Raw genomic sequence first — 20,199 nt, 5'->3', positions numbered from 1 at the left:
CTACAGGAAGAGAAAAAAAAGAAAAGAAAAGAAACAGAGGTTCAGAATTGAACTGAAAAACAGAAAGTGAGAGACAGAGAGGAAAAAAAAAAGGAGGAACAACATTTTAGAGCAAGTAAGCCATGAATGAAAAGAGTGCACTGGGGATGTGTCGTACAAACCAGCTACACGGGAGCAGCAGGGGCCCACACCTCTTCAAGGCACCGCACCTGATTCAGGGAACACGCGAAGGCTCATGACAGCCACACAAAGCGACTGACAAAAAACACCAGCACAAGTCTACAGAGACAGCCTGATGGCACAAAACAATCTGTTGGGGAACCTCAAATTTCCTCATCCCTCCCATCACACTTAGGAAACGGCAGCAGCAAACCAAAGTCACAAAGGCAACTCAAAGACCAAAGCATTTGGGTAAAAAATATATTTCCTCTCCCCACTTCAAGTGTTGGCACTATTTGTGTACGTAGCCTAAAGAATATACAAGAAATAACTGAGCTTATGCTATGAGGTTATTATTCATTTTGTAATTCAAAAAAAAAAAAGAAATACTTTAACATCAAATAAAGTGACAATATCTAACAGATGCATACATATAATTTGCATTAACACTGTATGTAGGTTACACAATTATTTAGTTACAAACATGGGTTATTTTCAAATAGCAAGGTAATAAAGTTCTACATCTATAGTTTAAGGCAATCAGGATATTAAAAATGTATACAAATACAATATTTCTACCGCTGTTCACAGCTTTATTTTCTGTTAATTAAAAAACCCTTCATATTTGTATAGTCCCATGCTGATACACGCTGATGAGAGTGTCATGGATATCGTGTACTGCAAATGCAACCAGGGTCCTTGGAGAAGAGACAGAAACACACGCTTCTAACACCTTAGAAGGGCAAATGGTAACTGGAGTCAAATGGACACATCTGATATGATCACACACAAAAAGACATTTCCATTCTCACTCGGATGTTTTAGGAGAAGCAGAATTAGAACTACCTGGAGAAACACTGGTCATGTTAAATAAGGGCATGCTTAAAGAGACACAGAGATGTAAATCTCCTTGGCACGACTTCGAGCTGCCAGAAGCACATACAGCGAGGGTGCAACACGCATTGCAGGTTTCGAGCTGCAGAGGAGCTGGGGGCAGGCGCCATTTGCTGCTTTCCCCACTCCTCAGCGGCACCACAGGCTGCAGTGCAGCAAGGAGATGCAGTCAGTGACCCTGAGCTTGAAGGGCGCCTTCCTGCCTTCCCAGAGAGCTACTGGGTGATGTCCACCTTCTCAGTGGACTGCCAGACACGTGCACGCCCACCTCTACAGAGCAGTCGTGGCCCCTCTCAACAACCTGGATTTTGTTTCTTTTTCTCTTCTGGGGTTCGTCCCATGCCTAGGGAACATCATCGTCCCAGAAACACACATGCCTGTGTGCTTTCCTGCTGGTTTGTGTTACTCTCAGGTTTGAAATCCACCTTATTAGGGACATGCAGCATCATCAGCTAGTTATCATCGTTGTCTAATGGCACATCAAAGCTTGCAATGCTTCATGAGCAATGCAACCATGCAGCCGTCTAGCCCCAGTTTCACCAGCCGATTTGCAAGATTGAGGCATGCAGGGAAGCTATGCAGGGTAACTTTAGACATTCAACAGCAGATGGATATCATGTTCCTATGGCTTTTTTTTTTTCCAAAATCTCAGCAAAAGCAGGTTATTACAGGAAGTTTTAAAATAGTTTTAACAATGCCACTTGTACGTAAGTGGACTTAAAAGAAGTCCTCAGCAAAACACACCTGGTTTACTCACGTTAGTAGTGAGCAGAAAGGGTGAGTCTCTTACTACTGTACTTACGTGCAAAGGTGAAAGCACATCCAAATAGATTTGAGAGTATCATTTACTCCATGCAGAACCAGGGACTACTGTGAAAAAAGGCATAAGTAAAGGAAAGAAGTGCAGCAATAACCAGCTAAACATGGCCCGGGGTTTTGAGGAGAAAAAAGTCATTATTAACTCCTCCTTTGGAGAAGAAAACAAAACAATACCTTTCACTTTTGCAAGTTTATGGTTATTCCCAGTTTCTCCAAAACAGCTTGCTTTTTGCTGGAGGAAGAAACCCAATCAAAAATACATTAATGCACTTGGCCATGGCTTTCTGTCAGAAAAGAAAAATGGCTAGACTCAGCTGATCTCCCCTGCCAAACATCCCTTGGAAAGGCTGTTAAATGAAGCAGGACAAATACACGTTAAAATTAAGTTTTTACTTGGCACAGAATGCTGGTAATTAAAAAGAGGACATGCACAGACACAGCTGAAGCAAAACATATTGCCACAAGCATTCAGGCTTGAGACAGGAGCATATGATGGGATCGTAAAAAATCCATGCCAGCAAACAGATTTCTTCCTTGATAACTCAAGGTTTTAAAGTTAGGTTTGACAGAAGCCACGAGAACCAGTTTTATTTTGCTAAACGACCTTCTAGAAAACCTACTTAACCTGACGGAAGCACATCGTGGTTGATAAGACCAGGAGGTATGATTGGAAGAAAAAAAAAAAAAGACAACTACTTTATTTCCAGCTTGCTCATCTCTGATTTTTGCCATCTATCCAAGACACTGTATTTAGATATCCTCTTCCCAAAGCCATGTTTACGCAGTGAGGGTTAAAAAGCAGAAAGACCCAAAAGCCAACCCCAAATGCATTTCCCCACCCAAAACTCCAGAAAAGTGATAATTCTGACTTTTTTTTTTTTTTAAAGAACATTCAGAGAGGCAAGAAATTTCATCCCAGAAACAAGCAAAGAACTGCAGTGTGAGACTTAAGTGGAGAGAGCTATTTTTAGGAGTGCTTTAAAGAAAGAAACAGGAGACTACCTAGCTAGGAGCAGTGGAAATGCTGGCAGTACATCAGCAGAAGAGAAAGAAATCCAGCAGTCATAGGGTAAGCATGGCTCGCCACTTCTTGGGTAGGAAGGGAAAGACTCTGTCCGAAAAGCAATGGCATAGAAAATAAAACATTAAACAGACCGATTTCCACACCGTGCTGGCCAAAGAGCGAAGCCTGGCTTACGTTAGATATCTCATTTGCACTTTTCAAGGGATATGTGAAAGGGACACTGTCCCCACGGCAGGAAGGGTGCACAAGGAGTGTGTCCGGGCACCCTCTCTCCCTCCTTGGCTGCTTTGTCCACCCCTGTGAGAAGCCCAAGTCACTTTTAGGTTTAACAAACCTCTGGCCTCTCCTCAACATGAATCCGTGTCTGGAAAAAGCACTTCTCCCAGATTTTAACCTGTTGTGCAAAGCTCCCTGGGGTTCGAGGTGTTATCTTTCTGATGCTTTTCAGGCAATGGGGAAGTCATCCTAGGCATGCAGCACATTTTCTGCCCTGGTTGCTCCAGGGATGGAGATCCTAATTTGAAACTTTCATGTTAACCAGCGTTTGGCCAATAAAATGGGATTACCTTGACTTGAAAACCTGGATGTTGTAAATATGCAGGTCTGTATTTACATGTGTGCAGGAATGCTCCTGAAGGCAGCAAGAGGATGTTGAATAGTACACGCCTTCCTCTGCCTGGGCATTTGATTCCCTAAGCACTGCTAAGTCTTGCCAAGATCATGCACACTGGAAACTTGGCACTATTTTAAGTGAGGTTTCAGAGGTTATGGTCAGGGAAGTAATGCATGGAAAGCAGGAATGAGAAATGGTCCCTGTTCCAGGCACCTGCAGCGCTGTTCGGTTCCCACCGCAGCACTCAGCAAGCAGACACTACACTGACCTGGAAGGGTGGCCGTAAAAATATGCCAGGACGTGACAACAAACCCAGGCCAACAAATGTTATCTGGTCAGACAACAAAAACAGTAGCTAATAAAAAAAATAAATCATGCAAATGTAATGGCATGCAAGGTCAGTTAAACTTTTGTTATCTACACACACATACCCCCCTCCCTCCCCAACAGCGGGACAAGTTTTGCTCTAACACACTTGCTCCTGAAGGGATATGGGTCAGACTAAACTTCAGGGTTTAGCCACAGCAGGAACCCAGCTGTAACCCTCAGACAGCAATAAATCCCTGAGGCTGGTTTCTGTGGACCAGGGACCCCTTCAGCACAGGGCTACGGCAGCCGGCCCTCCGAGAGCTGGGTAGGCACAACGACACTCACCCGGAGCTGCTGACCTCCAGCCCTGACTCTCAGTTCAGATCTGGTGCCAAAAAAGATTTATCGCTGCTGGTTTTGCCCAGGAAAATACATGGTATCATTTTGCTTCCACCCCCACCCGCCTGGAATTTCCAGAGGCACACAGTCCTATACCCAACCTTTCTTCCTTCTTGTTCCCACTATGTTATTAGATGAGTTAATAGTTATTCATGTTAAAAAACAAAAACAAAAACAAAAAACAGATGGCAGAGACACATTACTGCAAAAGCAGGTGAATGCAGGAACATCCTTGGCTTGACAGGCTTTATGTGAAGCTTGCACTGCAAGTTAAAAAAAAAAAAAGAGGACAAAAAAAAAGTTAGCAATAATAGAACCCAAAATGGAAAAAAAAAAAGAATTAAGGAAAGCTGGGAGAGCCAACACCAGCAACCTGCTACGGTGGGTGGGCATGCAGATGAATTACAGAACTAAAAAGAAATTGAACCTCCCGACTAAGCTCTACTCTAGCCTATGTGACAAGCAAAAGCTCAAAAAAAATCTAAGGGGGAAGAAGTATGGAACAACCAACCATGCAAGCATGCAGTTGGAGCCTTAATGCTTTGTTTTTTTTCAGAAGTAGTATTGCAGGGGGACATGACTGCAGATGTCCAGTTCTCATCACGTGAACATGGTCTCTGTTGCAGAAAGCTGTGCCTGAACTTTTCTGAAATGCAGATAGCTCAAAGCTGAGCACCATGAGGTCTCCCTGCACTTCAGCAAACATGGGTTTTCAAGCCCAAGTCAGATCCTTCAGACATCATGAAAACCTTCTTTTAACAGGGTGTTGGGCCAGGCCCTGACATACATGTTACAGCTGTGTGATAGATCAGGGATCGCTCTGGGACTAAGCATGGCCCATGACAGCCAACATTGGACTGGAAATTATTATATTCAAATGAAGCCAGAAAATGGTTTTTCCATCTGGTTTCCAGAAGAAAGAAACAGAGCCCAAACAGATGGTCCTGGCTCCTAGGCGGGCCGAGGATGAGCGAGTAACCCAACGACACATGTTGAGGCATGCACGTGGTGATCTACCAAACAACAGGCAAGAAGCCATTTGCTGCTCCTATTTTCAGAAGGTTTTTTTGCCAGGAACCAACTCCAGATTGTTCGGGTTTGAAGCATGGTCCCATCCCGAAATCATGGCAGCATGCTCAGAGTTAGGAGAGGACTTGTGTACATGTCTGTACTACGGTCATGTGAGGGTCTGAGGTACACAGACGTGCTGCCCTGAAAACAGCACACTTCTCTGTCATCAGGCAATATCGCCAACAATTTAAGATGAAAAAAGCATAAAAGTACAGGAATCTGAGAAATGGAGTAGAAAAAAATAAGGTAGAAGACAGCTTGTTCCTGCAGAGATAGCCTGGAAGTCAACAGGGCCAAGTTCTCCCTCATGGGATCGGGCCAGCAGCAGATTTGGCCCTGAGCCTTCTCTCCAGCTTGTACAGCACGGTGGAAAGTCTCTGTTGTCCAAGCTGGAGAAATCAGATCCCACCTTGGGAAAGAAGCGTTCCCATGAAATACTTCCTAAGGGAGGTGACAAGCACTGTGCATTGCAAGGATTTCCCGCGGCAACTGCCCGAGCACCACCACAGTGCATGTCAGCACTAAGAAAGGCTGAAAGCCTTGCCTACCCAAACCCCAGCTCGGCACTGGAGCACAAGGAGAAATTTAAAGCTGTGGGGAGGAACGGGCTAAAAGCAGAAGATTGGCAAGGAGTCTGGGTTGAGGTTGGAAGATTGGCAAGGAAGTCCCTGAAAGACTTTAGGGAATTTTTAGAGATCTATCAGCAAAAGAGTGGCGGAAGGCATGCTGGCATGGGTTTTGTGAGCTTGGGATAGCAGTGCTGCATCTATCCTCTTATTTATGGGTGAAAAAGATCTGTTAAGCCCTATAGCCAGTGACGATCAGATACAATAAGGATATGGTCACTTACAAAATGCCAGGGATCCTGATGGGCAGGATATTACTGCACCTACATTCAGTGGTCATGTGCAGCAGTTTTAATACCATAAGCAGAACCTGCCAAATTCCTATCAGCCCTCAGAAATTGGTGTACAATGGTATTAGTTTAGTGCAGCAGATATGGATGGCTCGTGTGGCAATTATGGGATCCAACCCAGGCAGGGCAGCAGTAACAAAAAGTACCAAAAGGCAGCTTTTGAGAGGGGCAGGGGTGCCTGCTTCACTGAAACCTTAGAAACCTTACTGCTGGTATAATGTAGGCACCCTAGCAATTTCCTTGAGGGAAACTGGGGCTGTAACTTCAGGACCATCGGTGCAGGTGGTGAATAAAGGAAAGGAGGCAAAACTGAAAGGAGTTGCATCACAGGTGATGAGGAAACAAACGTGGGATGATCTTGTGCAAGCTGGTGTCCCACCATCAGAAATAATAAATAGGATCACAACATCAGAAATGCTTCACTGATGGCAAAAGTTAGTGGAAAAAAAAAAAAAGCCTCCCCTGCACTCTGGACTCCTCTGCCACCTCAGAGCAAAGCACTACCTGTCAAATGCCAAAATAGCAGAAATGAAGGTTTGGCAGGTCCCCCAGAACTGCTGCCATGGCAGCCTCTTGTGGTGAAGGGGACTGGCGTCCCTATGTTCCTTTAACTACAAAGTGTGGGTCTGGAGGGGTTTTACATGTGGTAGCTCTGGGGAATACTGGAGCTGTGAATTCACTTACTGTGAATAAGTTCCTGTATTACACAGTAATACTAACAATAAAGAAGCCACACCACAGATCTGCATACTGGGGTGAAATCCCATCCCGTCCCTCTGACCTACTGCTAATTTAACAACTGGATAATACCCATTGCAACAAGGCTGTCAATTGCCCCAGTTAAAGAATGTATTTTGGGTATTGATGGGGAGGGTGGGAGAGGGAACTACTCAAACCATTCAGGGGCACTTCAACAAGTGGAAATCATTAAAGAAACCATGCCTGATATTAATATTCCTACATGGCCTGTTTGAAAAATCAGATGGCACTTGGGGAGTGCCTGTAGGTTATAGACAACTGAATAAAGCCACCCCTCTACTTGCAGTTACAAATCCAGATGCGGTTACTATCATAGAAAAAAATAGCAAAAATTCACAACCCTGCAAGGTGGTGATCGATTCTGCTAATGCTTTCTTTTCAATAGCCATTGCTTCAAACAGCCAAGACCAGTTCGCCTTTATCTGGCAACAAAACCAATATACTTTCTAAATACTGCCTCGGGGATATAAACACAGACCCGCCATTTGCCACTAAAGGACAGTAGCTGATGTAGCACTATGGTTGGTACCAACACTGTTTACCATTATATTAATGATCTATTGATTGTGGCAGTCACAACGAGAAGTCAAAACAGCTGCTGAATCCCTGAAAGAGCACTTACAGGACCAAGGCTGTGCAATGAATCCAAAGAGAATAGAGGACCCTAAAACTACGGTGCAATTTTGGGGAACAGTTTGGCATGGACAGATTAGAGAACTACCAAACAAGGTACAGCAAACAGTTCGGCAATTTCCTGTACCAACCACAGTAAAACAACTGCAGACTTCTCTGGGACTTTTACGGCATCAGAGAATTTTTATTCTATGTCTTGCAGTATCAATGCGCCCTCTGCAGCAATTGACTAGGAAGAGAGTTGTTTGTCCTATGATCCTATTACAACACCTCAAGTACGAATTGTTTACACTGAAAGATTGTCCAAATCTTGTGTCCAAAGAAGGGCAACAAAGCTGGCAAAGGGTCTAGAGAACAAGTCTTATGAGGAGTGGCCAGGGGAGCTGGGACTGTTTAGCTTGGAGAAAAGGCAGCTCAGGGGAGACCTCACTGTTTTGTACAATTACCTTAAAGGAGGTTGTAACATGGTGGGGATTTGTCTCTTCTCCCAAGTGCCAAGTGATAAGGCAAGGGGAAATGGCCTCAAGTTGCACCAGGAGAGGTTTAGGTTGGATATTAGGAGAAATTTCTTTACTGAAAGGGTTGTGCGGCATTGGAACAGGCTGCACAGGGAAGTGGTTGAGTCACCATCCCTGGAGGTCTTCAAGAAATGTGTAGATGTGGTGTTTGGTAGCATGGTTTAGTGGTGGTCTTTAATACTAGATTAAATATTGAACTAGATGATCTTAGAGGTCTTTTTCAAGCTGAATGACTCTATGATTGTTCAGCAGGACTGCAACCTGTTAGTCTACACGTAAAGACTCATATAATAAACCCTGAGAATGCAGTACGGTTCAGTACTCCAACTTCTCCCCTTTTTCTACACCCTCTGTTTACATCAGATTCTTGAGTTCTTATATTTCAGGTACCTATGACAAATACCTGTGCCTTATCTAGGGTAGACAGCAATGAAACAATGTCACTGGTGTTGCAAAAAAAACATTGAACTGAAGTTCAATCTGAAAAAGTACAAGCCATAGCTCTTCAATCTGTGTGGGCGGTTACATCATCTAAAGCCACCAAGGCTAGAAGAATATTGGCTGAAGAATCTGGAGTAACTGTAAATGCATTACTGGAAGGAGATGACACCCCTGTTTTCCTTTCTTATCATGGTTTGGCTCAAGATGCTTTATCGACTTGTACTACAAGCACCTACCCTGGATATATTTCCCCAAGATCAATAGGTAAATATTTGGGTTTGGTTGGCCTTTACTGTAACCAATTCCTCATTGTTATTCTTACCAAGTAGAGAATATAGAGTGCCTGGCATCTGCCCCCACACAAGGTTTAAAATGGACAAGTCAATTGCCTTAAAATTGGAAGTACCTGCTGTATGCCAAGGAACCTCACAGCATCGATTGGTGATGTACTAGCTCCTTCTTCAACATCATTACAGCTGTCACAAGGCTGAAGGCATGTGCTGCTTCAACATAGCCAGCTAGTGTGCAGGATGACATTCAACAGCTCCAGCACTTAATGCACCCAGAGAAACCATCTATTGGCGATGCCTGGCTAGCTGAGTGGTTTAAGTCTCTGACAGGATGTGTGGTGCATCTCATTGAGAACGTTATATGTTTATATGTTAATTCATTTTCCTTTATGTTATTACATGCCTCTGTATGTTACCCTGCCCCACGCTGCCAGCCCCTTCTTGAGCAAAGGGGGTGGAATGCAGTAGGAAAAGCGTTAAAAGCAGAAGATTGTCAAGAAGGATTGTAAATAGATTCAAGTGACCTTGCAGCTGGGAGTACGTACAGCCTGGAGAGCAGTAGCATAGGAATACACCTATCACAACTGTTGCTGTTTATCCTCTACGTGTTTGACAAGTAGCACATGTGTGCGTAGCTAACATAGGTGTTTGGTAGACTTGGAGGTGCCCTACGGGACACCCTTGAGCTCCCTGCACTGGTATGGAGAAGATCAAAGCACACTGAAGATGACAGCAGAGTGGCAAACCCACACCTGTGTGGCCTCTCGATAAGCAGGTGTAAACAGCAGGTCAGCAGTCCTCTAGCATGGACCGAGCTCATCAGCGCCTGCATCCCCACCTGCGTGCCCCTGCCCGGCTGTTGCTCTGGGGATCCCCTGTCTGGCCAGGTAAAGAAAATAAATGCACTCCGAGCTTCTGCCCTGGGCCTGCAGTTGTTCCTGCTGCCTGAGCTGACGCGCACAAAAGCCTTAGAAAAACCAGGATGTGCTACAAGGCAGAAACATCAGCATTTCCCTTTAAAGCTTCCGTTAGTAATTCAGACACTACAGAACCATTGAAGCAGTTGCTGCACCTGGTGTGGAGCGACACTGAAAGGGCACACTGCTTACAGACGTGCATGTTCCTCATGACTGGACTTCCGTAAATGCATCAGCAAAGCAGAAACTGCGTTGTTTGTCACAGCTGCTAGAAACGTCAATGAATCACACCCACAACATTGTGCTTGTACCAACCAACTTCACAGAAGCAAACAGTAGCTAACCCTGGCTACAAGAAGTTACAAAACTTCCCCAACCATTTCATACTACTCTGGTATCTCAGAGGTGGAAATAATTGATTGCAGAGTTCTTAAAAGATATTTAACTACCGACTCTGTTTGAGATAAGAAAATGGGTCTTGAAATTTTTCTATTGTGTTTAGAAAATGGGCCATCACGTCTGAATTCTCAGGTGAGAGAAGACGGCGTTTCAACCTATCCGATTCACAGGCACCGTCGCAGAATGGTGTGTCAGCATGCTGGGACAACAGCTGCCAGACACTTATTTCCACAGTTTGGCATACCACTGGTCGGTCTGTAATGATTTTGTTAACCGAGCAGAGCATGCAGCACACAATCACTCTACATATCTCAGTGGGTGCCAAAGGCCAAGTTCTCAGTTCGCATAGAGCAGCACGGCTCCATAGGAGCTACTTCAATTTACATCAGCTGAGGAACTAGCCCCAGGCCCACCCCTCCCTCCGCAGAGGAAGGCAGGGGCAGAAGCAATGAATGATGGCCACCGACCCAGTAGTAGAGACAGGGGATGTACAGTAAGCATCTGCATAACTTCCCCAACTATAAAAATATATTGGTTTATATGCAATGCAGCAGAGCCTCACAGGCCCACCCCGGCCTGGCTGAAGTCCTCAGGTTAGCAAGGGAGACAGAAGTGTCTCTATCACATTCCTGCCAGCGTTTTGGTTCTTTCAATGGTTACAGCTTAGTGTTACTCGAGAAGGTTACTCTGCCAGAGTTGACTTAAACACACTTGGTATTGGCTCTTAAGAGAAGCGTGGAACTGTCATTTTTGTGTGTGGATTGAAGAAAGAAGCATTTCCCAATGAGACTGGCTGTATTAGCATCTTTACAGCTTTCCTGATTGCAGTTATCAACTAGCGCTGTTATCACAAATAACCCAGAAAAGACTTGCACAAGTATCCCCTTATTGGGTATGGAAAAAGTGGATGGAATTTACAACAGGAGGCTTCAAAACAGCCTCTGTACAGTAACCTGTTTTGCTTCGCTGTACAAACAAGCTGTGCAGTCTACTTCACCTCTGCAATGTTTATCTGGCTTCACTATACATACCACATCCAAGTAGATGTTGTATTCTGCTTTTTAAAGGATGGTGAAGTAGCCAGTATCATGTAATAAATATGAGACTTTTGCACTAATAAGCAAACTAAACATAACCATCTCCAAGTACAGGCTGCAAGAAAGAGATTACACCAATTTGGATCAATCGAGAGGTTTTCAGCAAAGCTCTGCGGGGACTTAACTCTGAGCCCAAATCAATGGCAATGTTCCTCCAGTTTCAACGGAAGCAGAGTTAGGTCCACGCTGAGCACATCTGAAAATCCTGCCTCCCAATGCTGACCACGGGAGGGACTGTCCACAGATAAGCTTGGTTTCTACTGAAGTTGCAGAAATCTCAAATAGTGGAGGGTAGAGGATTATACTCCTAGTATACAAATATAAAATAGTAGAAAACAGTGCTATTGTCTTTACTAAAAGGTATTGGGGGTTTCTTAGCTTATAACGTCAACTCGATACAAGTACAAATGCCATTTACCTGCAATTACGGTACCATAGTAGTTGCTTGTTTTTTTAAAAAACAAAGAAAACTTCTCATCTTTAAAGCAAGCTTCCAAGTATTCACTTTTGGCACTAAGATTTCCACGTTAAAATAACATGGCGGTTTTGGTTTCTGATCTACTTCTACTTACAACTATAACCTTACAGAATGGGAACTGGGGACTACTGTTGGGTGAGAGGAGGAATGGGTTAAGACCCCTTTTCAATTTTGGCTCAGGCAGATAAATCTGCATTCAGAACAACCCAGAGCTATTCCAGAAGATGCTGGACAGATCACGGGTCAAACCTCCACCATCTGATTGCTCTCCCATACCAGTCAGACTTCAGTCAGACTTCGACAAAATTTGAAGGTACTCTTCTGGAAAAAAATTAAGATCATGTCCCTGGCCCACCCTTTAGAAAAAAATATTTTATTTGATCAGGCTGATAAAAGCCCAGTTTCCAGTCTGGTAATGGGGAAAAGCAAATACAGACATGCAGCAAGAAAGAAAAAACAACCCCCCAAACTGTAATAAGCCCTACAAAGGATGTGGGTGACATCCGCTTACTTTTTCTTGTCCTTGTCTTTCTTGGTTTGTTGAGAACCTGCCTGCTGAGCCTGTGACTGTAATAGCTGAGCTGCTGCCTTCTTCTTCTGGAAGTTATTCAGCTCTTCCTCAAGCTCCTTCTTTTTGTCTTCCACCTTTTTCTTCTCTTCTTGGTGAGTCCTCTTTAGATGGTCAAACTTTTCATGGAGCTGGCAGGGCAGAGAAAATAAGAATTAGAGGGGAAGGGAAGAACATTTTACCCCAATAACAGGAAACAATGCCTGAAGTGGTCCCACTAGCACTGGGGCCTCACTGAGTTGATAAGTCACTGACCTGTCCCCCAAGAAAAATCTGCCCTCGTGAAAAAATGCAATGGACACACACACACAGTAAGGATTTAAGTTGCCATAGGAATACAACATCTCTCTCTCTGTGTCCAAGCCCCATGTTCCATCCCTCATTGCCTTGTTCCTAGTGGACTCTCTCATGCTCATACAATGCAAAAAAAACCACAGCCAGTCAAGCTGATGCTCTTTACTGGGGCACTTCTCTGTCCCTCCATGAGGCCCGAGAAACAGCTGCCTCCCCCGGCAAGATGTCTGTGTTTTCCCTGGCCCACAGCATCAGCTCATACACACTGAGCAAATCACAGCAGAGCAGCTCTCAGAGAGCTCTGTCACATCCCTCCAGGACTGTGCTGAGCTGGACTTACTGCCCTCTGGGGAGTCTTCACCTACGTGCTGAAAGTCTCTAGACAGGAGTGACTGCTAGTGGGCAGCACTGGTTGCAGCACAACTGGAGATCTGCAAATCAATGTTACTTCAAGAAGCAAACATTCTCTCCTGTGTGTGGGAATGAAGAGATGAGGGAGCAGTGAGAACTATGACGCAGCAAGACTGGCATTTCTGTGGAAGCACACAGCCACAGCAGTTGTTTCTATCACTGCAGCACCTCCCACAGACTTCAAGGTATATATCCTCCTTCAGATCTCAAAACCAGGGAACACTGCTGCCCCATTTTATGGGCACAGTGCTTGTGTGATGAGGTCACACCACAAGCCCATGGCAGGACTGGGAACCAAGTCCATATCTGCTCCCTCAAACTGTTTATGCCTGGCAAGCCCTTTTTCATTCAGGCTTGATGTTGGAATCTAGGTGCCCGCATCCTCAGGGCTCTCTTGGAAAAATCCCAGCTCAAACTCTCATACGCAACCCTCTGAGCTATGATATACTCACATCTTTCTCAGCTTCTTTCAATTCTGCTTCCTTTTCTTTCACTCTCATGACAAACATCTGCCTCATTTCATCCTCCTTCTTCTGGAGTTCACCCAGGAACTCGTTCCTCTTTGCTTCGTAAGTCTCTTGGAGACTGTCAAAACACAGAAAAAAAACAAAGAGTCAGAGCTATGTTTCAAGCAGAGTCATGAGTTTCCAGCCTTTGGTGATCTTACCGCATCGTCCTTTCACAAAACGTCACCAGAGGTCCCTGACTTGCAAGAAAGGCATGAACCCCTCCACAGAAACCTGTCCTATCTTGTTAGATGGCAGCAACAGGGGTGTCAGCGGGGGTACAAACCAGCAAGCAAAAATGAGCACACCGTTAAGGATCCTGTAAATCACTCAGCAGGCAGGATGCCTGTCCTCCAAAATATACAGCCACTGCATAAGCAACCCCTAATGCTAGCACAGCTTGTTACCTGCTTGATTCACACCTTCTTGCTTCTCACGCTGTTTGTCCTGAATCTCTTCATTTGAAGTGCAAGGCTTGTTGAGCAGAGACAGGCATATCAGAGAGCAAAATCTGGTTGTATGTAGTTCATTAAGCATGATGTTGACACAAAGCAAAATTAACTTTCACATTCACTGCTAATGGATTCAGACCAGGAGCTTTATTAAGATAAAGCCACCTTGGGAGACCTCTCCTTTCTCCTTTAGCTCTCAAGGGAGACAGTCTTTGCAAATGACTGGCAGCATTCCTGCTCCAAATAACCACACCACTGGATTCTTTCATTCCTTTATTCCCCCCTCTACTTCTTCACATTCCTTTATTTCCCCAGCACTGAGATATCACAGCAAATATTTGGGACACAAACACGTTGTCCATGCACCTCTGAGATTTTCAGGGCCTCGTAGGAACTCTGGATGCCAAATTCCTTTTTGTTTTATTCCTTACATGGATTTGGGTATTTCAGCCTTTACGATAGTGTGGGAATGATAACTACTTCCCCAAGAAGCTTTTCTGAAACTACATTTTTTAAATGAAAACTCCACTGCTATCAGAGAGATGCGCTGCACGCATGCACCTAAGGAACGCGTTAACCACTGGGCCAGTGGGACATTTTAATCCCATTAAAACCAAGGGTTTGTCTTTCCTAGTCTGTGGCTATATTTTTTTTCTTTGAACTGGGGAACAAAACTGGACACACAGACTCAAGTCTTGGGCTAACACTGCTAATTCATGGGCACTTGGATTTCCTCTTAAGATACTCCACCAAGGAGCCGCCTGAGCTGCTCTTACATTACACAGCACCCGTCAGTGTGAAGTAACTCCATGATTCCAGCTGACCACAGCAGCTTCCTAAACAACAAACCAAAAAGACTCACTGTACAAATCGCAGAAATCTTTTCATGTGAGAACAGAGCGAGAGGCATCTTTGCATTCTCAAATCAATTAAGAACCACTCCAGTCACAGCGGATAGAGATTGGGCCACTCGAATCAAAGCCTCCCTAAAATTCAGTCTTGGACTTAATCCTCTGACTGCGGACATTAAAACCCCCATTTATAAACCCTTCTGAAGGGACTGGCTGGAGCCTAGGAAAACTCTCAGTGCAGATTAGTCTTTGCTGCTCAGTGCCCAGAAATGCAATCTGCAGTTATTGACATCCTGTCCTAGGGAGCAGCAGAGCCTTGCGGACTGAAAGGGAAAGCTCCGCACGCTGTGAGTTGTATCCTGCACTGCAAACCTTTCCTTGCAAAGCTCACTTCCAACACTGCAATGCCAGGCAAGCAGAAAAAGGCTTGCAGGAGCCAGGGCAGAGGCTTGCTGTTAAATTTTCCCAGGTTCAATGCTAATCCCAGCTTCAATCAAACATTTGCCAGAACCCAAAGCCAGAAAGCCTAAATCTCTACCGAAGTGACTCTGACTTCCAGAGAAGCTAAGTTCACAGAGAAACTGGCCCGGCAACTCCAGGCTGCATATGAAAAAACACTTCCAGCCCCAGGGAATAACAGTCCAAACCAATTGGGATCCCTACAGCTTCTCACAGACACAGATGACAAGGGAATTTGCTTTTTAAGTACACAAACATATGAACCTGGGTTACAAGAGCATCTGCATTCCCCAACACACATAACCTCACACACACTGAAGGATGTTCTTCTAAATAATTGTCTTTAAAAAAATATTTTGAGAAAATTAACCAGAACAGAGAAACCAGCCCACAAGGGACGCGGGTCAGCAGAGGGGGCTCTGTACAGTGGAGGACCTCATTTCACACAGCAAAAACCTACGGTTCTGCTCCCCAGGGCTCCCTCTTCCCCTCCTGCAGCCAGGACAAGCTGTGCGGGGTCTCTGCCAGCAAGGTCGGTCTCGCTACCACCACCAGCTTCCTTTCTGCACACCTCATGCAAATGCCCACACAGCACCAACATTTGCTGGGGTCTTTTGCCCAGCTCGCCCCGAGATTTATGAAGGGCTCCCTGGTGCAAACTGGCTGAAGAGCAGTGGTCTCCCAGTACCAGCAGGAAAAGCATGGCTTTGGTTGCTGGTCTCAAGAAGAACAGAGAGAACCAAACCTCCTGTTCCCCTCATTTCAGACATACGTCGGCCTCAGTCAAACAGCTTGGGTTCATGGGTTCTGTTTGTTTACGGGAGAGAGGGAGGGAGGAGGCAGCCAGAGCGAACTGTTCTGAACTAGCACGTACCAGATGGAGAAATTCTGTACATTTTCATTTCCTTTCTACTTATAGCTTGGTCAAAAGAGGCCTCGTGCACAGGAAGCAATGGAAATTCCTCAGATTCCTGGAAGGGAAGGGCTGAGCCCATCTTAAGCCATTGCTCTCCAGAAAGGAAATCCAATAAAGCTTCACACTTGGGCTCAGTAACAGAACTCAGCACAGTTTCTCCACTGCAAAAGAAATGCAGCTGCATAGCCTCAGCAAGTCACAAATCAAATCCTGAACTGAAGCAAACTCTGTGTTGTGGCACAGGCCTCGCTCTGCTCTCTGTGGACTGCTGTTTTCCAGAAACAGGAGCACGAGGCCCCCTGCTCAGCCTTCTGCTCTGGAGCCCACCTGGTTTTTCCCCATTGAATATCCAAGATGAATCGCATCTGTGGTGATCTGCACAAGCCAGCTCCATGTCTACCATCTCAAGATTGGCACGTCAATTCCTGACATGCACGTGTGCTACAGAGATATACCACTGTCAATGCAAAGATACTTGAGTAATCCTGACTCCTTTCCCCTGGGGCAGAGAGGAGCGTGGGATGCTGCTAAGGCAGGGGGGGCAATTACTGGAGAAAAGGTGGGGAGGAACAGGAAACGGAGGAAGAAAACAAACATTCACTCCCAGATTCCCACACAGCTGATGTTCCTGGCTAATGACTTGGGCTTTGGACCAATAAAGCTGTCAGAGGCGGCATAAACTTTGTAGTTAGCAGTAAGCCAAACCTCAAGCATCAGACCATAGCACTGTCTTCACACGGCACCTTGCACCAGCTGTGGAAAACCCTAGGAGAGTCAACAAGAACATTTATCTCAGGATCTCCCCTTGGTGACCAACCCCCACCCATGAATCGGCTTCATCTCAGCACTGACACAGCTGCACTGGATGCACTTTTTAAAAACCCAGCTGTTGTACCTGGCAGAGTGAGCTGGCAGCAAAACAGCTGAGTCTACATTGGAGGAAAGGGGGCACTAACACATCACCTTATGATTGCAAAACCTGCCTCATTCCAGGGGCAGAAAGCATCAGAAGTTCCTGGGGAATTTGCTTTCCAAAAATCTGCTTTCCAGCTCCAACATGAGCTTTATTCCTGATGACTTGGCATTTTTAAGCTGGAGTGTTAACTGATGTTAACTGTTCCCCATCAGGCATGCCTACAAGACCTGATTGCAGACCAACACACCAGCTCTTACCATGTTTTACAAAAACATGCCCCCTTCCATGATGCTGAGAAAACAAAGAAACCTGGAGACAGTAGCAATCCTCCTGGCAGGCTCTGCATCACAGCAGCCTCTCTGCCCAGTGGAGCAGTGGACAGTAAATTCAGTTTGCAAAGACCAGTGAGAAACTGCTTTCCACTGAAGGACTGTTTAGAAATCACTCCTTTGGACACCTTTTAGTATCAGCTGATGGAGAACAGGTAGGAGATAGACTGACAGGCCTTGCAAGAGACAGCCAGCAGCTTACATTTGATGTGACTGAGTACTGGGAGCTCAAAGGGTGCAAAGAAAATTGATAAATATTAAGTAACAGGATGCAGGAAGGTCAGTGGACATGTATTTCTTCCTAAATTCCCAGGTTACAGGTTTTTCTGAAATGGGGCATATCCTGCTCTCAAAAAACATTGCCTTCAAGCACCCTGGTGATATCTTCCAGGCTTTAGAAAGCATGTATAGCCCTCCTACATGGTTGCAGACATTTTCAAAGCATTAAGGCAAGAATTGGCTTTGTCAACCAGCCAAACTTCTCCTGTGTTTTCCCTGTACAAAGCGTAAGTCCTGGGGGCAGGATTGCATTGCACAAAGTCTTACTCCCCAGCCACACTTCAGATCTCGGCTGCTTTAAGTGACCATGGCTATTCCCTCCATGGTCCATGCAAATGCTGGCATCCTGAAGACCTCACAGCTCTCTGGCTGTTCAAGGCCTAAGTTATCTTTTCCTACCTGAAAGGCTTGCTGTCTGGATCCGTGTCCTTGAATCCCATTTCTTCTAGCTTGCAGCGCCTGTACAGCTCGTAGTGTCGGGTGTGTGTCTGCTCTCTCAAGTCCTCCATATTCACTCGGATCAGCATTTCCCGCAGCTTCACAAAGTCACAGTGATTTTCATTTTCGACTGCAAACAAGACAAACCATCCACAAAGAGCACGAAGAAGGGTCCCCCATTTCCCTGGACCCAGGCCCCAATTTAGCAAGCCTGAGAGGTTTTCAAGCTCGCAAGTACAGCTCCAAGACAAGCTGCACCAAAACATCTTGCTGAACTGGGGGTGAAAGCACCCCATGCCAAACACAGGCATCAGTTCAAAGCCTTTCAGTGGAGTTGCACAATTCTCGTGCTTCCCATCTGTCACAGAGCTGCTGCCTCTGTACAGCCCTGCACCAGCAAGGTGATGACGACCCATTTGGACACGGGATTGCAATTCCCACTCCAATCCATTCTAAACGTAAGCCACCAACAGAGGTCCAGGCAGGCAGCAGAAACTCTGCTTGTGGCCATGGTGAAAACAAAGGATATGAGAAGACCCTGGCAGAGATGCTGTAATCATGCTTTCATAACCATTTCTATGCAGAACACAGCTCGGTGTGCCCTGGTCAGCTCCTGGGAGACCAAGCTGTTCAGCCTACAGGAGTCTGTGGCCAGAAGGCTGCACACAGTTTGGGTATGCTTAAAAATAAGGGGTGGAAATTCTCTTTTTAAGATACAACCGCAAGCAGCAGGCAGCTCTGCTGCTAGCAGATAGTTCTGCAGCACGCCCCTGGGGACCCAGCAGAGCACTCCAGCTGCTCCCCCTCAGATCAGAGCAGCTGTCTCAGAGGAAAGAGACAATTCAGGGCCAGATCTTCAAAGTCCCTCTAGTACCCAACTAAATCTCTTACACTATCTGGTCTTAGTTCCTGGGAACAGCAAGAACCCAGCAGGATACATGTCAAGTACAAGACTTAGCAAACATATTAACTTCTTTCCTAACTGCCAGTTATCCCGAGTATTACCCCATGGCGTACACAGCTAAAGACAGAAAGTCTGAAGCTGCTTCAGGGTCAGATTGTATTACTGAGATAAACTGGGTGAGTTTTGCAGAATTGTCCTGTGGACGCTCCCCTGCAGCTTGCTGGGATGTTCTCCAGTTGAATAGTGCAGCTGAAACCACAAACAGACCACCACGGTCTCAAAGTTTGGTTGGGAAGGCGAGGACCAGCCTGTTCTTTGGGAGCTTTGGTACAGCCTGGGCTGCAAACATAGCCCAAGCCAAACTTTGCTCTCCAAAGGTGCTTTTGGTTGACTTTATGAGGGGATTGCATACTCAAGCCATAGGTCCACGTTTTAGGACGCCAGGAAAAGACACACCAAGCAGTCAGTGTTGAATTAGTTCTGCTCCCGCTTCAAGCTGGCAGGGCAGAGCACCTGCTCCCCTCCCCGGAAAAGTCCCCCAGCTACATGTTTGTATGCTGGCTTGTGTGTCAAGTCCAAACCACTTGGCTGCCCCAGCCTTCCCCATTGTTCACACTTTACTGCTGGCAGAAAAGCACATGGAACAGAGAAAGGTTATTATTTTTTAATTAGAGATTCAACAGCTCCTAGTGAGGTTACCCTGGTCTTTCCCAAAGCAAGTGGCCACGCTGAACCCCACCCACCCCCTCCAAAACTAGCGTTAGGTTGCAAAGCCCTGTTTTCACAGAGAAGACAGAGTGGCAATCTTGCTTTCTCAAGACAGATTTTGATAAGGGGCGTTCAGAGATCACTGCACCTTTCATTAGAAAGAGAGAAGATGTCAAGGACTCATTCGTGATTTCAGTAACATACCCTGCACAACGCCCCAGGGGTACTGCCTGGCTTTGGCCATCTTATTGCCAATCTTCACTTCTTCAGTGCTGCCAACTACAGCGAATGGAAGGTGGACCTACAGAGGAAAGGGACAATGAGGTTAGGGATTTCCTTTCTTGCCTTGCCAGGGACTGTTTCTGAAGAGAGCTGTTTATGTGGCAGCTGTGCTGGGTTTAAGTTGCTTAAGTGCCTTTCCAATTCAGCTGG

General features: G+C 45.6%; 1 protein-coding gene across 2 annotated transcripts in view; it reads right to left on the bottom strand.

Moving 5' to 3' along the window:
- SEPTIN11 (septin 11) overlaps nt 1–20,199 on the bottom strand; it is a 66,429-nt gene that overhangs the window by 9,534 nt on the left and 36,696 nt on the right. Inside the window, exons 6-10 of one of the 2 annotated variants that reach the window (XM_083835271.1) lie at nt 19,972–20,068; nt 18,117–18,285; nt 13,462–13,594; nt 12,248–12,435; nt 407–4,480 (exon numbers count right to left, since the gene is read on the bottom strand). In XM_083835271.1, coding sequence (XP_083691397.1) covers nt 4,465–4,480; nt 12,248–12,435; nt 13,462–13,594; nt 18,117–18,285; nt 19,972–20,068 — 603 coding nt within the window. In that variant the 3' untranslated portion in view covers nt 407–4,464. Of the gene's footprint in view, nt 1–406; nt 4,481–12,247; nt 12,436–13,461; nt 13,595–18,116; nt 18,286–19,971; nt 20,069–20,199 lie in introns of those variants that run through there. The other variant, XM_083835272.1, reaches the window with a different exon arrangement.

This window comes from Anser anser, assembly GCF_964211835.1.
Source record: "Anser anser genome assembly, chromosome: 4".
NCBI lineage: Eukaryota > Metazoa > Chordata > Aves > Anseriformes > Anatidae > Anser > Anser anser.
This window is presented reverse-complemented; position numbering and strand designations above follow the sequence as displayed.